This window comes from Diaphorina citri, unplaced genomic scaffold, assembly GCF_000475195.1.
Source record: "Diaphorina citri unplaced genomic scaffold, Diaci psyllid genome assembly version 1.1 scaffold3095, whole genome shotgun sequence".
Lineage (NCBI taxonomy): Eukaryota > Metazoa > Arthropoda > Insecta > Hemiptera > Psyllidae > Diaphorina > Diaphorina citri.
The window spans coordinates 2,918-22,819 of NW_007380507.1; the positions used below are offsets into that span (position 1 = coordinate 2,918).

A 19,902-nucleotide genomic window follows, 5' to 3' on the forward strand; every position below is an offset into this window, starting at 1 on the left:
GAGGTAAAATTTTTCGAACCCCTGAAAATGTTGGTTGCCAGCTTGCCAGCTTCTCACTTGTAAAGAGAAGCCCGATTCCCGTCCCGAAGCCCGGTCCGTTTTGTTTTGATTTTTCCGATTTTCCGACTTGACTTAGTTGACTTCCCGTTCAACCAATCCTGATTTTTGGCTTTTCCTTTCCCAGTTTTCAGTTTTTCTGTCTTATCATTTCAAATTTTCTCATGTGAGGCTTGTATGAATGTACTTACTTAAAATAAATTTGACATTTGTGCTTGTGGAGTCGGATATTGCTTTTGTTTCATACTCTACAAATTGGGATTAGCCTAAAAGGTAAGTCAACACTTATGCCAATCTGAAAGTTTTGACAATCGCTGATTTCATAGCAGATAACTATCAGCTATCAGAACCGTCGTACACATAAAGCCCACTCCTAGGCTTAGGTGTTGGGGCAAACAGCCCTATAGGTTGGGTTAAGCTTTGATAATTTCAAAAAAACCAAAAAAAAAAAAAAAAAAAACAAGTAATCATTGAAAAATCTCTTTTTTTTTTCAGATTCATCATGGGCAAAAGGAGACGTGCTTCATCATTGACGAGGAGTGTAGATGATGACGATGATTCTTCATCACACACATCAGAAACTCCAACAATGCAGACTCGTCCCAAGAGGAAAAAGATTGATCCTGTAAGTTAGACAAATAGTAAGAACCTACCTACCTACTTAAAAAAAAAAAAAAAAAAAATAAAAAGGAAATTCCCCACAGGAAAGTTTTGATATAAATTTTTTTTTTTTACCCACTTAAAAAAAAAAAAAAAAAACTGAATAGGTAATTCACCACAGGTAAGTCTTGATATAAATTTAGTTTTTTAGATTATTATGAAATAATAAGCCCTACTCAGAATGAATTACTTATTTTAACCATTAATATTTAAACATATTTTTTTATTTATTTCAGTCTGATGCTATGCAGCAGATTTACGATGTCATCCGAAACTTCAAAAAAGAAGATGGTGCCCTCTTGTGTGACCCATTCATACGCATTCCCAAGAAACGGCAAGAACCAAGCTATCATGAAGTAAGGGATAGCTTTATATTCTTTTGTTTCTTTTCTTTACCTATCTTGTTTATCCTGTCAAGATAGGACTGAAAAGTCCCTTTACCCCAAAAGCCTGTTCCACTAAAGTATGAAATGATAAGATTTATTAGTGTAAAAGTCAAACTTGGCAAGGCACACTGCTAGAAAATAATAATTTTCACTCGCACCGCCCCCCCCCCACCCCCCGGGGGCTTCGTGGGGTTGTGCCTGGGAAGCCTGTTCCACTAAAGTATGAAATGATAAGATTTATTAGTGTAAAAGTCAAACTTGGCAAGGCACACTACTAGAAAATAATAATTTTCATAAGGTAAGTACGGCACTTTACAAGATGCCTGCCCTACTTACACTAATTAATGATTTTCATTGGGCTATTATTTCATGGAGCAGGCTACAGCAGTAGGTATCTTAACAAGGCCTTGTTTATTTGATGGGATAATAATACTGTTAAACAAATTATAGAGAGAAAAAATCACATTATCTACTTTGGTCAATTTATTCAATTATAATTCATAAGCTTTTTAGCTAAATCCCCTTTAGGGGTGAGCTATTCATTTCTAACAAGAGACACAATGGTTTGAGGTTGTGTTTTTTGGGTCACTATTCACTAGGAAAACTCATTTTTCATTATTATTATTTTAGGTGGTCACCAATCCAATTGACTTCATCAAAATCCAGCAGAAGTTGAAGACAGATGAGTACGATGATCTGAGTGATTTCCAAGCTGACATTGAACTTCTCGTGAAGAATGCTAAAACTTTCTACAAGAGAAACTCACAGGAACACCGAGATGCTCAGGAGCTCATGGAGCTTTTCCACAGCACTCGGAACAAACTGTTGAACCCGCAGTCCCATGAAGGTGAGCTGCTATTTATTGCTATTGAACAAATATTTATATTTTATACAGCATTACTGTGTGTCTTAGGGGATGTAGACCAGCTTAGTCTAGCTGGGGGACTTTAAACAGGGAGTAGACCAGCCTGACATTAGCAGCTACTGCTCAACCTCTAGCCTGTTCCACTAAAATATGAAATGACAAGATTTATTTGTGTAAAAATCAAACTTGGCAAGGCGCACTGCTAGAAAATAATAATTTTCATAAGGTTAGTATGGCACTTTACAAGATGCCTGCCCTACTTACACTAATTAATGATTTTCATTGGGCTATTATTTCATGGAGCAGGCTACAGCAGTAGGTATCTTAACAAGGCCTTGTTTATTTGACGGGATAATAATACTGTTAAACAAATTATAGAGAGAAAAAATCACATTATCTACTTTGGTCAATTTATTCAATTATAATTAATAAGCTTTTTAGCTAAATCCCCTTAAGGGGTGAGCTATTCATTTCTAACAAGAGACACAATGGTTTGAGGTTGTGTTTTTTGGGTCACTATTCACTAGGAAAACTCATTTTTCATTATTATTATTTTAGGTGGTCACCAATCCAATTGACTTCATCAAAATCCAGCAGAAGTTGAAGACAGATGAGTACGATGATCTGAGTGATTTCCAAGCTGACATTGAACTTCTCGTGAAGAATGCTAAAACTTTCTACAAGAGAAACTCACAGGAACACCGAGATGCTCAGGAGCTCATGGAGCTTTTCCACAGCACTCGGAACAAACTGTTGAACCCGCAGTCCCATGAAGGTGAGCTGCACAAATATTTATATTTTATACAGCATTACTGTGTGGCTTAGGGGATGTAGACCAGCTTAGTCTAGCTGGGGGACTTTAAACAGGGAGTAGACCAGCCTGACATTAGCAGCTACTGCTCAACCTCTGCTAGGCTTCCAGCAACATGTGTACTGTGTAGCTTAGAGCCTGTTCCCACTTATCATTTGGTTTAAAAAAAAAATCTGTTAATTAAGGTATATTATATTCTATTCTATTCTAATTGATCCATTTCTCTTGTCCATGAGGTATATTTTATTCTATTTTAATCGATCCATTTCTTTTGTCCATGAGGTATATTCTGTTTTATTCTAATTGATCCATTTCTTTTGTCCATGAGGTATATTCTATTTTGAAATAAGCTTTCTAGGTGTTGTGGTTCAGGAGATAGAGCGATCAGTGTGTGAATATGAAATGTGAATGAGTGAATGGATCTTGATTTTATAATATAAGATTCAAGGTATAATATTAGGAATAGTTCTCCCAACCTTGTGTATTATTATCCCATCAACTTTTCAAGACCTTCTTTAGGCTATGGGAGTGTGGGGACTGCAGGTACATTCGTAGAAGCTTTTCCCATCCTTTGGGGGAGTTGCCCCCACACCTAAGCCTCAGAGTGGGGCTTTTTTGCGTATGGAGTTCAGCGTGGAGTCTAAAGGGACTTTTCAGTCTCATTCTGGCAGGATAAACAATGTATATTCTATTCTTCCCTTCCCAGGTCCTGGATAGAGAGGGCAGGAACCAGTATGACGAAGAGAGTGATTCAGATGAGGAACAGGAAGGCGCGAGAGTTGTGCGAGCCAGACAGAAGGTAGCGTCGACTAGCAAGTCGCCCCGCGCTCTCACTCGCGGAAAATATTTGGGTGAGTAAGAAAACTTTGAACTTGTGTTACTTGCAGTTGTAATGAAAAAAAAATCGAAGTTCTTAAAAAAAGTTTAAACAGAGAAGACCATCTTGGTCTGACTGGGTTACTTTAAACAGGGAGTAGACCAGCTTAGTCTGGCTAAAGGACTTACTATTCTATTCTAATTGATCCATTTCTTTTGTCCATGAGGTATATTCTGTTTTATTCTAATTGATCCATTTCTTTTGTCCATGAGGTATATTCTCTTCTATTCTATTCTAATTGATCCATTTCTTTTGTCCATGAGGTATATTCTGTTTTATTCTAATTGATCCATTTCTTTTGTCCATGAGGAAAGGACTTAAAACAGGGAGGATACCAGCCTGAAATTCCCCTTGCTAAATAAATAGGAACGGTTGTGTACGAAGGGCATCAACTCGTAAAAAAATTTTAGCCAAAAACAAGAGTCAGCTTAAAAGGCAATCACCCTAGGACTGATTGGGAGGGTGACGAGAAACGCCGACCCCGTCAAGGACAAGAAAAAGCGAAGAAGAAGAAGAACTACATGACATTTTGTGTCACTTGTGTCATGTGTAGTGGGAACACTCTCATTTAAATTACATTGCCTACAGGGCTTTCAGAAAGAAAAACAGGCAAAACTCACAACAGGCTCTTAGTCTACCTTGGTGTGTAGTTCAGTCTGCCTCAAATTATATTCATTTCAGTCTCACCCTAGCAGTATAATTGAGGTATAATTTATTCTATTCTAATTGATCCATTTCTTTTGTCCAGGAACACCAGAGCCAAAAGGCAAGCTCATCCTCAAGGTAGGCAAAGGCGGGAGCAAACTCAAAGAGTGCGCCGCAGGCACTCCAAAAACTCGAAAAGTTTTCTCTGAACGAACTGACCGGAGAACTGAATCTGATGTTTGAAAACGCCAAGAAGTTTAATCCGGCGGATTTGAGACTGTATCGGGACGCTGTCAAATTGCAGAAACTGATGCAGAGGAAAGTTCAAGAGGTAATACTCTTAGACATCGTAAGAGTGACATTTGTATTGGCAACAAACATTGGGTCGAAAGCAAATGAAATAGCCACTCACTATCTGCCTGTCAGGAGTGTCAGGTCTACCTGATATCTGATGAGCACACACACTATCAGGTAGACCTGACAGGTACGGCTGAACAGGTCCGCCTGTCAGGTCTATCAGATGGTGATTGGCTGGCCTTAACCTTACCAGTGGGGTCGGGAAAAGCCAGTAGCACTTGATTGCCCAGATGGTCACCCATTCGGATACTAACCACACCCAACGTTGCTTAAGTGGTCCGTGGGGAACTGGTGCATTTAAAATGCTTTCACCGGCACCGTGCCGATGGCTAAGTTCTGTTTTTTTTTTTTTTTTTTTTTAAGATGAGGTCGATCCATTTCTTTTGTCCATGAGGTATATTCTATTTTATTCTAATTGATCCATTTCTTTTGTCCATGAGGTATACCTATTTTATTCTAATCATTCCATTTTCTTTGTCCAGGAACACCAGAGCCAAAAGGCAAGCTCATCCTCAAGGTAGGCAAAGGCGGAAGCAAACTCAAAGAGTGCGCCGCAGGCACGTCGCAGAAGCGCTCGATGGATTTTATGATGGCGTCGGAAACCGAAGACTCCCGAGACTCGTCGATCTGTACCGAGGACGAACAGAATCAGTGCGAGGATTTGTTCAATGCGGTGATGACGTCGACCGATGCGGACAGTCGGCCACTGCATGAGGTGAGACTAGTTCGAATACCGATCGGGGCAGAAATTTTCTTATCAAACTTTGCTATTCCCGTTCGATCTAAACTTTATTGCCAATCAAATTCATATGACCTTGCTTTCACTGCTTTAGTAAAGGGACTTTTCAGTCCTATACTGGCAGTATAAAAACAAGGTATATTCTATTCCCCGTTAGGCATGAACGTAAAAGAATATTTTGAAATAATCCTATAAGAATATCTTTAAATAAGGCAGCCTCCGTGGCCTAGTAGGTATCACACGAGGTTTGCACACCAGACGTCTCGAGTTTGATTCCCGGTGGGCCCGAAGTTTTTTATTGCTGTGCAGTTCGGGGTGCACTCAGCCTCGTGAGGACAATCGAGCGACCATTGTGAAAAGATTATTGAAGCAAGGAAATTGATTGCAAAGGAAGCACTTATGCCACTTATCTAATGAGACCATCGTAAAAAGATTATTGAAATATAGAAATTGAGGCAATTGGAGTATCCACGAAAATTGTGAAAAAGCTCTGGCTCATCACAATTAATTCACAATTTGATAAAATGTCTAGGAACCAACTTGAAAAAGTTAACCCTTTTAATTCTCAATATGTTCCAGGTATTCCAGCTTCTGCCGTCTAAGAAGCGATATCCAGAGTACTATGATGTTATAGACGTTCCTATTGATCTGAGAACTATTGCCCGCCGTATTCAAGACGGCAAATATGCGTCTCTAGGTAAGACAACTTCCGTGGTCAAGTGTAGGATGGCTGGGAACAGTAACACAATCCTAGTATGTATTCCTTCTTCAGAAAATTTCTCCAGCCATCCAAAGGGGCAATTGCTCAAGCATCAGGAGCACGTTACCCTCTGGAAAAGATGTTTACGAAGTACATGTTTTATTTATGAAAAAAGAAAAAAAAATCTGGTGTGAACATCCTAGTTTAAACTTGGTTCTAAGCAAGTCGAAGGCTGAATTTTGTTTCAAAACTTGATGATACTTTTACCCTCTGGAAAAGATGTTTACGAAGTACATGTTTTATTTATGAAAAAAGAAAAAAAAAATCTGGTGTGAACATCCTAGTTTAAACTTGGTTCTAAGCAAGTCGAAGGCTGAATTTTGTTTCAAAACTTGATGATACTTTGATGCGGACAGTCGGCCACTGCATGAGGTGAGACTAGTTCGAATACTGATCGGGGCAGCAATTTTCTGATCAAACTTTGCTATTCCCGTTCGATCCAAACTTTATTACCAATCAAATTGCTAAGACCTTGCTTTTACTGCTTTAGTAAAGGGACTTTTCAGTCCTATACGGGCAGTATGAACAAGGTATATTCTATTCCCCGTTAGGCATGAATGTAAAAGAATATTTTGAAATAATCCTATAAGAATATCTTTAAATAAGGCAGCCTCCGTGGCCTAATAGGTATCACACGAGGTTTGCACACCAGACGTCTCGAGTTTGATTCCCGGCGGGCCCGAAGTTTTTTATTGCTGTGTTTGGAGTTCGGGGTGCACTCAGCCTCGTGAGGACAATCGGGCGACCATTGTAAAAAGATTATTGAAGCAAGGAAATTGATTGCAGAGGAAGCACTTATGCCACTTATCTAATGAGATCATTGTAAAAAGATTATTGAAATATAGAAATTGAGACATTTTTTTTTATATATATATTATTTTTTCTATTACACCACTGGACAAACCGTGTTTTATTATTACATATTCAAGGTATAATATTAGGAATGGTTCTCCCAATCTTGTGTATTATTATCCCATCAACTTTTCAAGACCTTCTTTGGGCTATGGGAGTGTGGGGACTGCAGGTACATTCGTAGAAGCTTTTCCCATCCTTTGGGGGAGTTGTCCCCACACCTAAGCCTCAGAGTGGGCTTTTTTGTGTGTGGAGTTCAGCGTGGAGTCTAAAGGGACTTTTCAGTCTCATTCTGGCAGGATAAACAATGTATATCCTATTCTTCCGTTCCCAGGTCCTGGATAGAGAGGGCAGGAACCAGTATGACGAAGAGAGTGATTCAGACGAGGAACAGGAAGGAGCGAGAGTTGTGCGAGCCAGACAGAAGGTAGCGTCGACTAGCAAGTCGCCCCGCGCTCTCACTCGCGGAAAATACTTGGGTGAGTAAGTTAATCTTTCTTTTTGTTAAATGTTCTTTTTTTTTCCTTTTAGGCGCTTTAACTATGTGTTACAACATGTCGTTCGCGCCGGCAAAATGATCTTTAGATAATTTTAAATCAATGTTTACCTGTTTTGCCCGTTTTCAGGTGACATGGAGAAGGATCTGATTTTGATGACGAAGAACGCGTGTACGTTCAACGAACCCGGATCTCAGATCTACAAGGACGCTAAGGCACTCAAGAAACTCGTACAGACGAAGAAGATGGAGATCGAGCAAGGTAAGTCCGTGTCGAAGGTCCTGAGTTCAATTCTCAATCTTTGCAACAAAAAAGAAGAAAAAATTGACCCGAATACATTACTTTCCTTCCTACAGATAGGATAAGGAAAGCATAAAAATTAACTCGTAGCTCGTACCCATTTTGATTGCAAATATTTCACCCTGTTGCCCCTTAACAATGGTTCATTGATTCCAAAAACCAGAGTTTAATTTAAAATCTTCCTTTTCGAAATTTGAAATTTATTTTTTAAATATTTTTGCTGCTATTAATAGTTAGCTTGATTGGTTGGTAGTGCGTCTGCCTTGTAAGTGCTAGGTCGCGGGTTCGATTCCCGCCCGGGGCGGATTTTATCTTGAACGGATAATGTTCGTTCTCGGAACGGCTGGCTTTTTTCTATCCTGTCTTCCTTTTCTCTTTGATTTCGGGACGATAAGAGCTTAGCAGTTACAGTTCCCTCTATCAAAGCTCTTTTTTTTTAACTTGAGTTTAAACTCCGTTTGTGGACCCGGTCCTAAGAATTTCAAACCTTTCTAATAGGAATTTCATTTTTGAATTTAAATTTTTCAATATTTTCGCATTTATCCACAGGCAAATTCACTCCGGCCGGTAAAAGCGAACGTATCCGATCCAAGCGTATCCGAGGCGGCCAATCTCTGTCGGCCATCACCGCCGCTCTGGAATCGGAGGACGATGAGTCTGAAGATGATGAAGAAATAGACCAGGAGGACCCCAACAGTCCCCTGTGGCAAGTCTATGATGCTATCCGCAATGCTAAAACTCAAGGAGGTACGTCCAATCATAGTTTCAATTCATTTCAATTTAGTTCAATTCAAATACTCAATGTAGGAGACCCATTTATTATTGTCAGGTGCTATAGAGTCTGAAGATGATTAAGAAATAGACCAGGAGGACCCCAACAGTCCCCTGTGGCAAGTCTATGATGCTATCCGCAATGCTAAAACTCAAGGAGGTGAGTCCTAAGCCCTACCATAGTTTCAATTCAATTTATTTCAATTCAATTTATTATTAAATAAAACAGAACAATTATTTATTATTTATTTAATAAAACAACAATTATTTATTTATTTTATTATTTTAATTCAATTTTTTATTTATTTCAAGTTATTTTTTTTTTTTTTGGGGTTACGGCCGCCTCTCTGCAGAAGATGCGCATTCTATACAACACCATCAAGGAGACCTGCGAGCCGAAAACGGGCCGCCAATTGTCGCACATTTTCCAGCGGCTACCCTCGCGACACGATTATCCGGACTATTATGAGGTCATCCGGAAACCGGTCGATATGGAAATGATCGCGTCCAAACTGAGGTAAGTTACCGGATATCCGGTCATTTGGCCCGTGAGCCCTTCATATTTCAACTATCTTATCTGTAGCCCCTCTATTGTACCATTTCTATTATCCTTACTAGAAAAAAAGGACTATCAACATAGAATTAATGGAACCTTGTATGTATTACAATCAATTTGCAGAAACGCACTATGGGGTGGACTCCGAAAATGTGGAGCATCCACCCCCTTAATAAAAGCCTGGATACGGAGCTGCTTCCCTGAGTATGTGGCCCGCGAAGTAACTGCCAATATAGCATGTGGCCCGGCCCGTATACACATAGAAGTTCAAAATCCCTGCTTTAGACACTCAGAATCAAGAGTTATTACATGACTAACTTCTCATTTCTGATACAACCAGTACGAGCACTTGGACGAATTGGTGGCCGACTTCATTCAGATGTTTGACAACGCATAGCTAACTTCACTCTCTGTTCCATGGCTAACTTCACAATAAGCTCCTAATGCATGACTAACTTCACGTTTCAGATACAACCAGTACGAGCATTTGGACGAAATGGTGGCCGACTTCATTCAGATGTTCACAATAAGCTCCTCATACATGGCTAAATTCTCTTTTCGGGACACTCACAGATGGCTAACTTCATCTCTGTTTCAGATACAACCAGTACGAGCATCTGGACGAAATGGTGGCCGACTTCATACAAATGTTCGACAATGCGTGCAAGTACAACGAGCCCGACTCGCACATCTACAAGGACGCCCTCTCGCTGCAGCGGATTGTACTACAGACTAAGATGCATCTGAGAGAGGACGAGGATAGCGTGCCGGATGTACCCGCTGCGGTACAGGAACTGCTGACGTCACTGTTCACATCCGTGTATAACCATCAGGTACTTACTTTACGTTCCGTGTCCGTCAGATAGGGATGGCACCTATTTATTTATTTATTTTTTTTTTTAAGATGAGTGTTCCTCCGCCGTTTTTATTTCGTAGCAATGGAACAACTGCTACATTAGACGCTTGTGGCCTGTGTCGTAGCATGCCCATCCCGTAGTATGCCTCTCATCAGATGGGCGAGAAGAGACACAATACTTCCCATTTAGGTGCTGGGTCAACACGAGAACACCAGAAAGTAACCCGTTAAAATATTTGCAATCGAAAAACGAGTACAAATTTTCAGAAACAATGTCTGGGCTCCTTTCATGTCCTTAATGTTGGTATACGGATAATTTTGTGTATGTATTAGTATTACAGATCATTTTGAAAAGTGAGAAATCGGTTTGGTAGCTGGTTCGATTCCCACCCGGGGCGAACTTTATCCTACGCAAATTTTGCTTTCGGGACGGCTGGCTTTTTCCTATCCTATCCCCCTCTCTTTGATTTGTGACGATAAAGACACAGATGTCAACGAAACTGTCCAACTGTAATTTCTGTGTATCCTAAACAGATAGGATACGTTGCGCGGTACTTGCTCAGAAGTCACGTCAACGGAAAATTGCTACAAGAAAGAGCTGTCACAAATGAGCAGTGACTAGTGTTATTTTCGGGTTAGGTTAAACACAAAAAGGAGCTTTCACGATTTGAGCAGTGACCTAGGTGTTATTTTAGGGTTAGGTTAAACACAAAAGAAGCTTTCTTTTGCATTGCCGTGGCTTCTGAATAATTACCCGGTTCGCTTTCGGAATAGCTGGCTTTCTCCTATCCTGTCCTTCTTCTCTTCGATAACTGCACCCTGTATGCGTATAGATTTATTCTAGTCCTCATTTAACAACAAGGAGCTCAATTTAACAACCTGTTCGTTTTTCAGGACGAAGAAGGCCGATGTTTCTCGGACTCGATGGCGGCGTAAGTGTGAACGAACCCTGTCACTACGGCTACAGTAGATTCCCAAGGCCCGCCACTCACGATGAGTTCTATCGCATGCGATGATGGACTGATCGATCATCGCATGTGATAATAGTAGTGCTTATTTATACTGCTCGCATACGACTGAAAAGTCCCTTTACTCCAGCAGTAGGCTACTATTATTATTGTGGTCAAATTCTCAAATTATTTTGATGATAAAATTCCATACCTCGACTGGGATTGAACCCACGCCCTCCTATTTACCAGGCGAGCGCCTTGACCACTACACCACCGAGGCAGGTTATGTGATAAAAGTCATCGTGAGTGGCGGGCTTTTAGGGAACTTGGCAACGTTCCCCATCCCTACACATATTTTTTAAGGTGTTAATGTTAGGATTCTCACAAGAAGAAGAAGAAGAAGAAAAAAGAGGAAGAAGAAAGAAGAAGAAGAGAAAGAAGAAGAAGACTTATTATAATTTCCACTTTCTACTCCTGGGACTTTACAGTTCCATCCTAGCAGTATAAATATATTCTATTCTATTCTTTCCTCCCCAGATAACAAGCCGTTAAAGCGTCGCCTATACACCCTATGCAAGTGTTTGATGGACTACAGGGATCAGGACGGGAGACAGCCCATGCTCATGTTCATGGAACTGCCCTCGGCCAAAATCTATCCCGAATACTACAAGGTAAGAGTATGACCTATAGTTCATCCAGATCAATGTGACAGCAAAAAAATAGGCATTGTTGCCAAACATGTCACATGTGCAATGGTAGAGAATCTTTAAAAGGGGAAGGTTACTGGTAGGATGAGACTGAAAAGTCCCTCCGTAGAAGGTACCCTTTTTTCCCCCAAGTCCAGATCTTTCAAGAAAAAAAATCGCCAAGCTAAAGTGTGTATGAGGCCTTTTTTCCCTTCTTAAAGGCCCGTTCCCACTTGTCCTGTCGGTGGTGTAGTGGTCAAGACGCTCGCCTGGTAAACAGGAGGGCGTGGGTTCAATCCCAGTCGAGGTATGGAATTTTATCCTCAATATAATTCTAGAATTCGATCACAATAATAGTAGTAGCCTACTGCTGGAGTAAAGGGACTTTTCAGTCCTATGTGAGCAATATAAGTAAGCACTATGATTATTTTATTATTTCCTCTATAAAATCTCTAGGTTCACTAGGTTCTTTTTCCTTATTTAGTGTACGAATCCCATCGTCAAATTAATTCTTTGAAATTTATAACATTTGTGTCTGACTTATTATACTGTGTCAATTGGCAACTCAATAGTTGAACAGTTCGTCTTATAAAAGATTGATACATATATATAATACATATATCTTTTTTTCACGTTTTATTTTATTTGTAATTTATTTTGTAAACCTCGAATTTCCTTTTATTTGCTTTAATTTTCAGATTCTCAAGTATTCGAAGACTCTGTGGAGTTACAGAGCTACTTTATTCGTCAGCGGGATGAAATCTGTCGCAACGGAGATCTGCTTCATTCCCCGGCTCTGAACTATTCACTGCTGGATCTATCTACTCGGGTAATTTGTTTGTTCCATCATAACTCTCAAATGGGTTGTTTTCGATGATTAAACTTGGCAAACATGAGTGGAGAGAAATAATAATAGTTCTCATTTATACTGCTCGCATAGGACTGAAAAGTCCCTTTACTCCAGCAGTAGGCTACTACTATTATTGTGATCGAATTCTCAAATTATATTGAGGATTAAATTCCATACCGCGGCCGGGATTGAACCCACGCCCTCCTGTTCACCAGGCGAGCGCCTTGACCACTACACCACCGAGCTAATATGATAAATTGGGGAACGGTTTGGTTTCAGGTGGATGAATTACGTCAGCAAAAGTTACAGAAGGAAATCCCCGAGTCTCATGAGGAACCAGAGTACAACGAATCCAATGGTGAGTTTCATGTACTAACTATGCACCCGAGGAGGTCCTGAGATCGATTCCCGACTGATTCGAAGTTTTTTGGTCCTTTGCTTGGAATACGATCTCAGCCTCATGAGGACAAGTTTTCAACTACTTTAATCGATTAGTGACCATTGAGGGCATTACCAGTTTAAAAAGATAATTGAAAATGGGAATCGATATCAAAGGAGGGACTTGCGAATCCAATGGTGAGTTTCATGTACGAACTATGCACCCGAGGAGGTCCTGGGATCGATTCCCGACAGATTCGAAGTTTTTTGGGCCTTTGCTTGGAATACGAGCTCAGCCTCATGAGGACACGTTTTTAACTACTTTAATCGATTAGTGACCATTGAGGGCATTACCAGTTTAAAAAGATAATTGAAAATGGGAATCGATATCAAAGGAGGGACTTGGTAATGCTGCGATGTTAACAAAAGTTGTGAAGAGGATCTCAGCATAACCTCAAATAATAATGATTTGTTTGGTGTGATTTTGTGTTGATTATGTTTGCCTGATTCCATCAAAATTGGGGTAACTGTGGTAAAAAAAAAAAAAAAAAAAAAAAAAAAAAAAAAAAAAAAAAAAAAAAAAAAAAAAAAAAAAAAAAAAAAAAAACTGCGATGTTTACAAAAGTTGTGAAGAGGATCTCAGCATAACCTCAAAATAATAATGATTTGTTTGGTGTGATTTTGTGTTGATTATGTTTGCCTGATTCCATCAAAATTGGGGTAACTGTGGTAAAAAAAAAATCACTCGTATTGCTTTTCGTATTCACTCAGGTCGTCCCACGGAGATACCCGAATCCGAAGTCTACATTGTGGAATCTATGTACGATGACGTCACCAAGGTTATACGAGATCTGCCTCCTGTGGGACTGAAGAAGTATTCACACACCCCTGCTGTGTATCAGGACGAAATCTATTTCTTCCGCAGACTTCTGAACCCTCCGAAGGTAATACAAATCAATCAATCGAATAATCAATTTATTTGTCAGCTCCCATGGCGTAGTGATCACTGCGCTCGCCTTGCACGCGGGAGACCCGGGTTCGATTCCCGGCGGGGCCATGAAATTTGTATCATGCAAATGATTGATTCCGTGACTGGCCGTTACGGGGCCCACTCAGCCTCGTGAGGAAAATGAGTAGTATGAGACATATACATAAATGCGCATAGCGACCGGTGTCAGCATGGTAGGTAAACATTGGATGTTAGGATTATTGAGATATTGGGAAAAAAAAATCCTACAATGCTGCAGTGAGCACCAAAGTTGTGATATAATAACACAAAGAAACTACATTTACATTACAATTAATTTATTTGTTTAAAAGCAGAGCCTTTTCACAAGTTTTGTGGATATCACAGCATTACTAAGTGCCTCCTTAGCAATCAATTTCCACATTTCAATAATTTTTTCACACTGGTAATGCCATTACTGGTCGCTACTCAACGAGGCTGAGTGCACCCTGGACTCCAAGCACAGGACAGACAAAACTTCGAGCCCGCCGGGAATCGAACCTGGGACCTTCGGCGTGCGAGCCTAGTGTAATACCCACTCGACCACGGAGATTGCTTTTTTTTTCTCTTTGAATATACCTACAAGATTTTTATTTATTTATTATGAGATTTTATTTTATTTTTCCGTCGATATTATTTTATTTATTTTCTTCACCTCCCCACACAGGTCGGACCCACGGGTCTCATCGTGGAGACGCCCCAGCACACAGGCGGTGTCTCTCATGCCACGCCCACCCCGCACACGCCCCATCACCACCCGCCCATCCAATCGCTCGCCACCCCCCGGGGTCACTCAACCCCGGTGCGCGCGAACCCTCAGCATATGGGAGACTTCGGTATGGGAGGGGTGAAGGAGGAGAAACTTGGCAACCTTGGAATGGGAGCATCTGGCAACAGCGCGGCCGCTAGCAGTGTGTATCCGCATACGTTTGATAGCAACTCGAATGTGAGTAAAAAGGAATTTTTAATTGTGTTGAGCATACTTAAATGCTTGTCACAAATTAATCATCGCCAATGGTTACATCTAGATAAAGTTTACCTGCCTCGGTGGCGTAGTGGTCAAGACGCTCGCCTGGTAAACTGTAAGGCGTGGGCTCGATCCCAGCCGAGGCATGGAATTTTTATCCTCATTTATTTGATGAATTGACCACATAATAATGGAGCTCTAAGGTTTGGTGGTAGAGAACGCCTCCGACGTTAACCTCTCCTAGTGGTAATCTTCCACTCAATATTGTTATTATTAAAGTTCGGTCCGTTCGGGAATCGAACTCAACGACCTAGTGTTTACAAGACTCTCGAATCTAACTTAGGTAGCTTACTTCTCTCGATCATCAATTTCCTATTTTTTTTGTTATTTTTCCTCAGAGTAAATTCGAGTCAGAATGTTGCAAAGCAAGATGGAAATCACTTCGGACCTTCATGTGTGAGATTCTATGGATGGGACCACCCCCATCTGTATGCTCTGTAGAGAGTACACCGGGTGTAAGCACGCCCGTCAACACCCCCGTTGCTTCCAAAGAAGGGGAGCAGATACAACCTGTATAATTAATTTTTCAGGTTGTGGTTATTGTACTGGGTTAGGCTGGTAGGTTATAAAGGAGGAGTGATTCGCCGTTCTTGAGATATTTTGATTACAAAGACACACACACACACACACCACACACACACACACACACACCACACACACACACACACAACACGGACCAATGGCTGAAACCTTTTGGATTTTAGGCTCTAGGAACCTCAAAAAGCGTTTTGGCACTAAATACCTGACCATGGGGAAAATTTTACCCGATTACATTACATTTTTTCCATTAGGATAAGGAAAGTGAAAACGACCCCCCCTCCCTCCCTCTCAGGAAGGGTGGTTAGGACCGAGTAAAGAGCATCAACCTGGAGATGCAGGGTTCTAGGCTATATTTAGAGAATTATTATTATTATTTTTCTTTCACTGTGCGCGTTTTGATCACTTCTCTAAATCCATTTTTGTTCTTTCTCTCACTTCAGGTGGCAAGTTCCAAGAAGAAGGCCCTGGTTACCGGATACATTCTGTACTCCGGAGAAGTCCGGAAGCAAATCACCATCAATAATCCGGACCGAACTTTCGGTGAAGTTAGCCGGATTGTGGGCAACGAGGTAAGTTTTTTTTTCCAAGAGTTTTGATAGAGGAAACTCTGTAACAACGGTGAACTGAGGAAAAAAAAAATAGTGATAGGGTGCCATAAGTTAGAACTCCATTATTAAGTTACTTTCCCTGATTTAGATTGTTTGAATTCTATATTATAGGGTGTCGTACTTCAGCTTTAGACGGCGAGACAAGTAAGATACATAAATAATCTTTATTTGTAATTAAAACCCAGTGGGCATTACAATAGTCATTATCACAAAAGTAGAAAAAAAAAACATAGAATAGAACTTGAAGAAAAAAACAAACGGTACTAAAAAATAATTCCATTCTTCTCCTCTCCCAAAACAGTGGCGCTCTCTACCGGCCGCCGAGAAAACCATATGGGAGGAAAAGGCGGCTCGCATCAACGAAGAGTCCGCCAAGCACAATGCTCAAGTGCAGGCCCACATAGTCGCCCAAATCGAAGCGGGCATTCTCGTACCCTCGGCCCAAGCCGCCACGAACAAGTTCTTCCCCAATCATCCCGACTTGGTTTGGGAGTGCCTGTGGGACAATTGTGACTTCCAGTTTGAGGATATGCACGATTGTATTGAGCACGCGGTGGCCGATGGGGCCTCCGGAGGCCACATTCATGCGACGTTTGCCGCTATACCGCCCAGTGGTAAGTCGCTTGGGAGTAGACCAGCTTAGTCTGGCTGGGGGACTTAAACAGGGAGTAGAACAGCTTAGTTTTGCTGGGGGGCCTAAAACAGGAAGGATACCAGCCTGAAATTTCCCTTACTAACGAAATAGCAAAGGTTGAATGTGAAGGTGATCCACTTGTAAACATTTTGTAGCCAAAACCAAATATCACCCCAAAAGCGAAATGAAAAAATGTGTGTGTTTTTTTTTTAATCATGTGGCCTGTTTTTTGTTGTGGTTTCCACAGAGGTGGAGTACCAGTGTCAGTGGCGTGGGTGTTCGCGGCTCAAGAAGCCGTTCCCCCCGTTTCCCTCCTGCACTAGATTGGCACGCCATGTCAAGGAGGTGCACATCCTGAAGAACCCGGGCAAAGTCATTACCGCTGAGCATCGCTCCAAGTAAGTACCATGGAAAATAACGAGGGAAATTGAAGAAGAAGAAGAAGAAGAAGAAGAAATAAATAAATTTGACCTAAGCTTTTTTTTTAATTTATTGTTTAAACGCATTGTTTTAATGCTTTTACATAAACTTTACAGGCTTAGATGAGGAAAATTGACAAAGAAGAAGAAAAAATATTTTTTTTTTTTTTTTTAAATCAAATAGTCCAACAATAACCCATCTGTACACTGCACCGCTGAGCATCGCTCCAAGTAAGTACCGTGGAAAATAGCGAGGGAAATTGAAGAAGAAGAAAAAAATAATAATAAATTTGACCTAAGCTTTACAGGCTTAGAGGAAAATTGACGAAGAAGAAGAAGAAAAAATAGTTTTTTTTTTAAATCAAATAGTCCAGCAACAACCTTTCTGTACACTGAGAAAAAACTAGGGCACCAGCTGCCCAATCGAGTGACTAGGTTCCGGCACTCTGATATTGAACCCTATTATATCGGGAAGCTCGACACTATAATATAGCATTCCAACAGCCTAAATCAGGGGAAGTAACCCAATAAAAGAGTTCTTCTACCCTAACTTGTGACACCGTATCGCTAACTTTTTCTCAGTGTACAGGTATGAGGAAAAAATTGCGATTATTCATAATAGAATAGAATATACCTTGTTTATACTACCAGCATAGGACTGAAAAGTCCCTTTACTCTCGCAGTCTAAACAAGATCTTATACATATATTTGATTGGTAATAACATTACATTTTATGGAACAATAATCAAGACCTGTTTAAATTTAAAAAAAGGACAAGTTAAGATTGACATTAACATAGGTACATAAGACATTTACAACAAACAATTCTACACATGCATTCACTCACACACACACACCCACACATAAATCTTAATTGTTCTATTGTGTGAATATAAATGACTTTCTCAACCACCACGACTTATTCTAGAAACCACGTCCCGGCTCACAAGCCCATCCCGCCGTCCCCCGTCGTCACAGTTAGGTCTCTTCCACCCAACTCGTCCATCCCCACCTCCGTTATTGCCGTCAATGAACACGTGACCACCACCTCCAGTCACCATCTCATTCAGGGTACACGCTCCTTGTTGCTTAACCTCTTTGGTCTTATTCTTTTAGTTTTTGTAGTGTCAGTAGTCACTCTTATTTTACCTTATTTCTCTGTTAATTGTTATTCTTTTAGTTTTTGTAGTGTCACTATTATTTTAGCTTGTTTCTCTGAACTTAATATATCGATCTTGGTCTTCATTCCAGTCACCATCTCATTCAGGGTACACGCTCCTTGCTGCTTAACCTCTCTGGTCCTATTCTTTTAGTTTTTGTAGTGTCAGTAGTCTCTTTTATTTTACCTTATTTCTCTGTTATTCCTTTAGTTTTTGTAGTGTCACTATTATTTCAGCTTGTTTCTCTGATCTTATATCGATCGTGGTCTCCATTCCAGTCACCATCTCATTCAGGGTACACGCTCCTTGCTGCTTAACCTCTTTGGTCTTATTCTTTTAGTTTTTGTAGTGTCAGTAGTCACTCTTATTTTACCTTATTTCTCTGTTAATTGTTATTCTTTTAGTTTTTGTAGTGTCACTATTATTTTAGCTTGTTTCTCTGATCTTATATCGATCGTGGTCTCCATTCCAGTCACCATCTCATTCAGGGTACACGCTCCTTGCTGCTTAACCTCTCTGGTCCTATTCTTTTAGTTTTTGTAGTGTCAGTAGTCTCTTTTATTTTACCTTATTTCTCTGTTATTCCTTTAGTTTTTGTAGTGTCACTATTATTTCAGCTTGTTTCTCTGATCTTATATCGATCGTGGTCTCCATTCCAGTCACCATCTCATTCAGGGTACACGCTCCTTGCTGCTTAACCTCTCTGGTCTTATTCTTTTAGTTTTTGTAGTGTCTCTCTTATTTTAGCTTGTTTTTCTTCCTTACATCGATCGTAACCTCCGTTTTTAAGACCAAAATTTCATTATCCCCAGTATTCTTTTATTTATTTCTGTAGTATAAAAGTTTAGTCTTTTGCATTATCTCTGTTTATTTTATTTTTACCCTCTAGTTCTTATTTCACATTACTTTATATATCAATTATATTCCCAATATTTTATTCAAATTAATAAGAAGAAGAAGGATAAAAGTATTTTGTTTCAGTATTTTTTTTATTTTATCTGTAATTTTATTTAATTTAATTTAGGTATCCAAGGTACCCCATCGTCATCTTGTTTTATTTTTCCATTCTTTTTATTATAATCTTCAATTTGCATTTCTGTAGAGCAGTCGTTCCCAACCTTTTGAAATTTTTAGTTCCCCCCACACGGGGTTAAGTGTTGGGGTAATATAGCCCTTATACTCCTCAGCAAAAACGCTGGCGGCCCATTCAAGCTTTATTTTACCCTGTCCAACAGAAGAGGAAGAAGTTTATCCTAAGGTTGTGAATCGCTGCTGTAGATAGTTGTATTATTTGATCGTATTTTCAGCGTAGTTTACTATCGAAATAGAATCTTTCAGTATTAATAAACAGATATTAAATGAGGGGTCTTTTTCCAACCTACTTGGTTTGGAAGGTAGCGTGCCTGCTTTGTAAGTGCTAGATCGCGGGTTCGGTTCCCGCCCGGGACGAATTTTGTCCTAAATAGATACGGTTCGTTCTCGGAACGGCTGGCTTTCTCCTATTCTGTCTTCCTTCTCTATTCGATTTCGGGACGAAGAGAGCTCCGTTACAGTTCCCTCTGTCAAACCTCTTTTAAAAAAAAAGGTGTTAAATTACAGTACCTTTCGATAGTAAAATACCGCTATTTCCAATCTTTATTATTTCACCGTAGTCG

General features: G+C 40.2%; 1 protein-coding gene across 1 annotated transcript; it reads left to right on the forward strand.

Annotated features, from left to right (window-relative positions):
• The first annotated feature begins 168 nt into the window (after positions 1 to 168).
• On the forward strand, positions 169 to 18,536 carry LOC103519985 (protein polybromo-1-like). Its single transcript, XM_026831277.1, has 24 exons — positions 169 to 330; positions 553 to 682; positions 954 to 1,073; positions 1,734 to 1,967; positions 2,527 to 2,743; positions 5,141 to 5,373; positions 5,977 to 6,094; positions 7,636 to 7,767; positions 8,356 to 8,553; positions 8,890 to 9,094; positions 9,732 to 9,966; positions 10,884 to 10,921; positions 11,535 to 11,610; positions 12,018 to 12,036; positions 12,324 to 12,454; positions 12,755 to 12,867; positions 12,941 to 12,945; positions 13,625 to 13,797; positions 14,527 to 14,805; positions 15,225 to 15,398; positions 15,867 to 15,995; positions 16,336 to 16,648; positions 16,916 to 17,066; positions 18,016 to 18,536. Exons 2-24 carry the CDS (start codon positions 560 to 562, stop codon positions 18,398 to 18,400), a joined length of 3,801 nt encoding a protein of 1,266 aa, XP_026687078.1. The 5' UTR covers positions 169 to 330; positions 553 to 559; the 3' UTR covers positions 18,401 to 18,536.
• Positions 18,537 to 19,902: the final 1,366 nt, after the last annotated feature.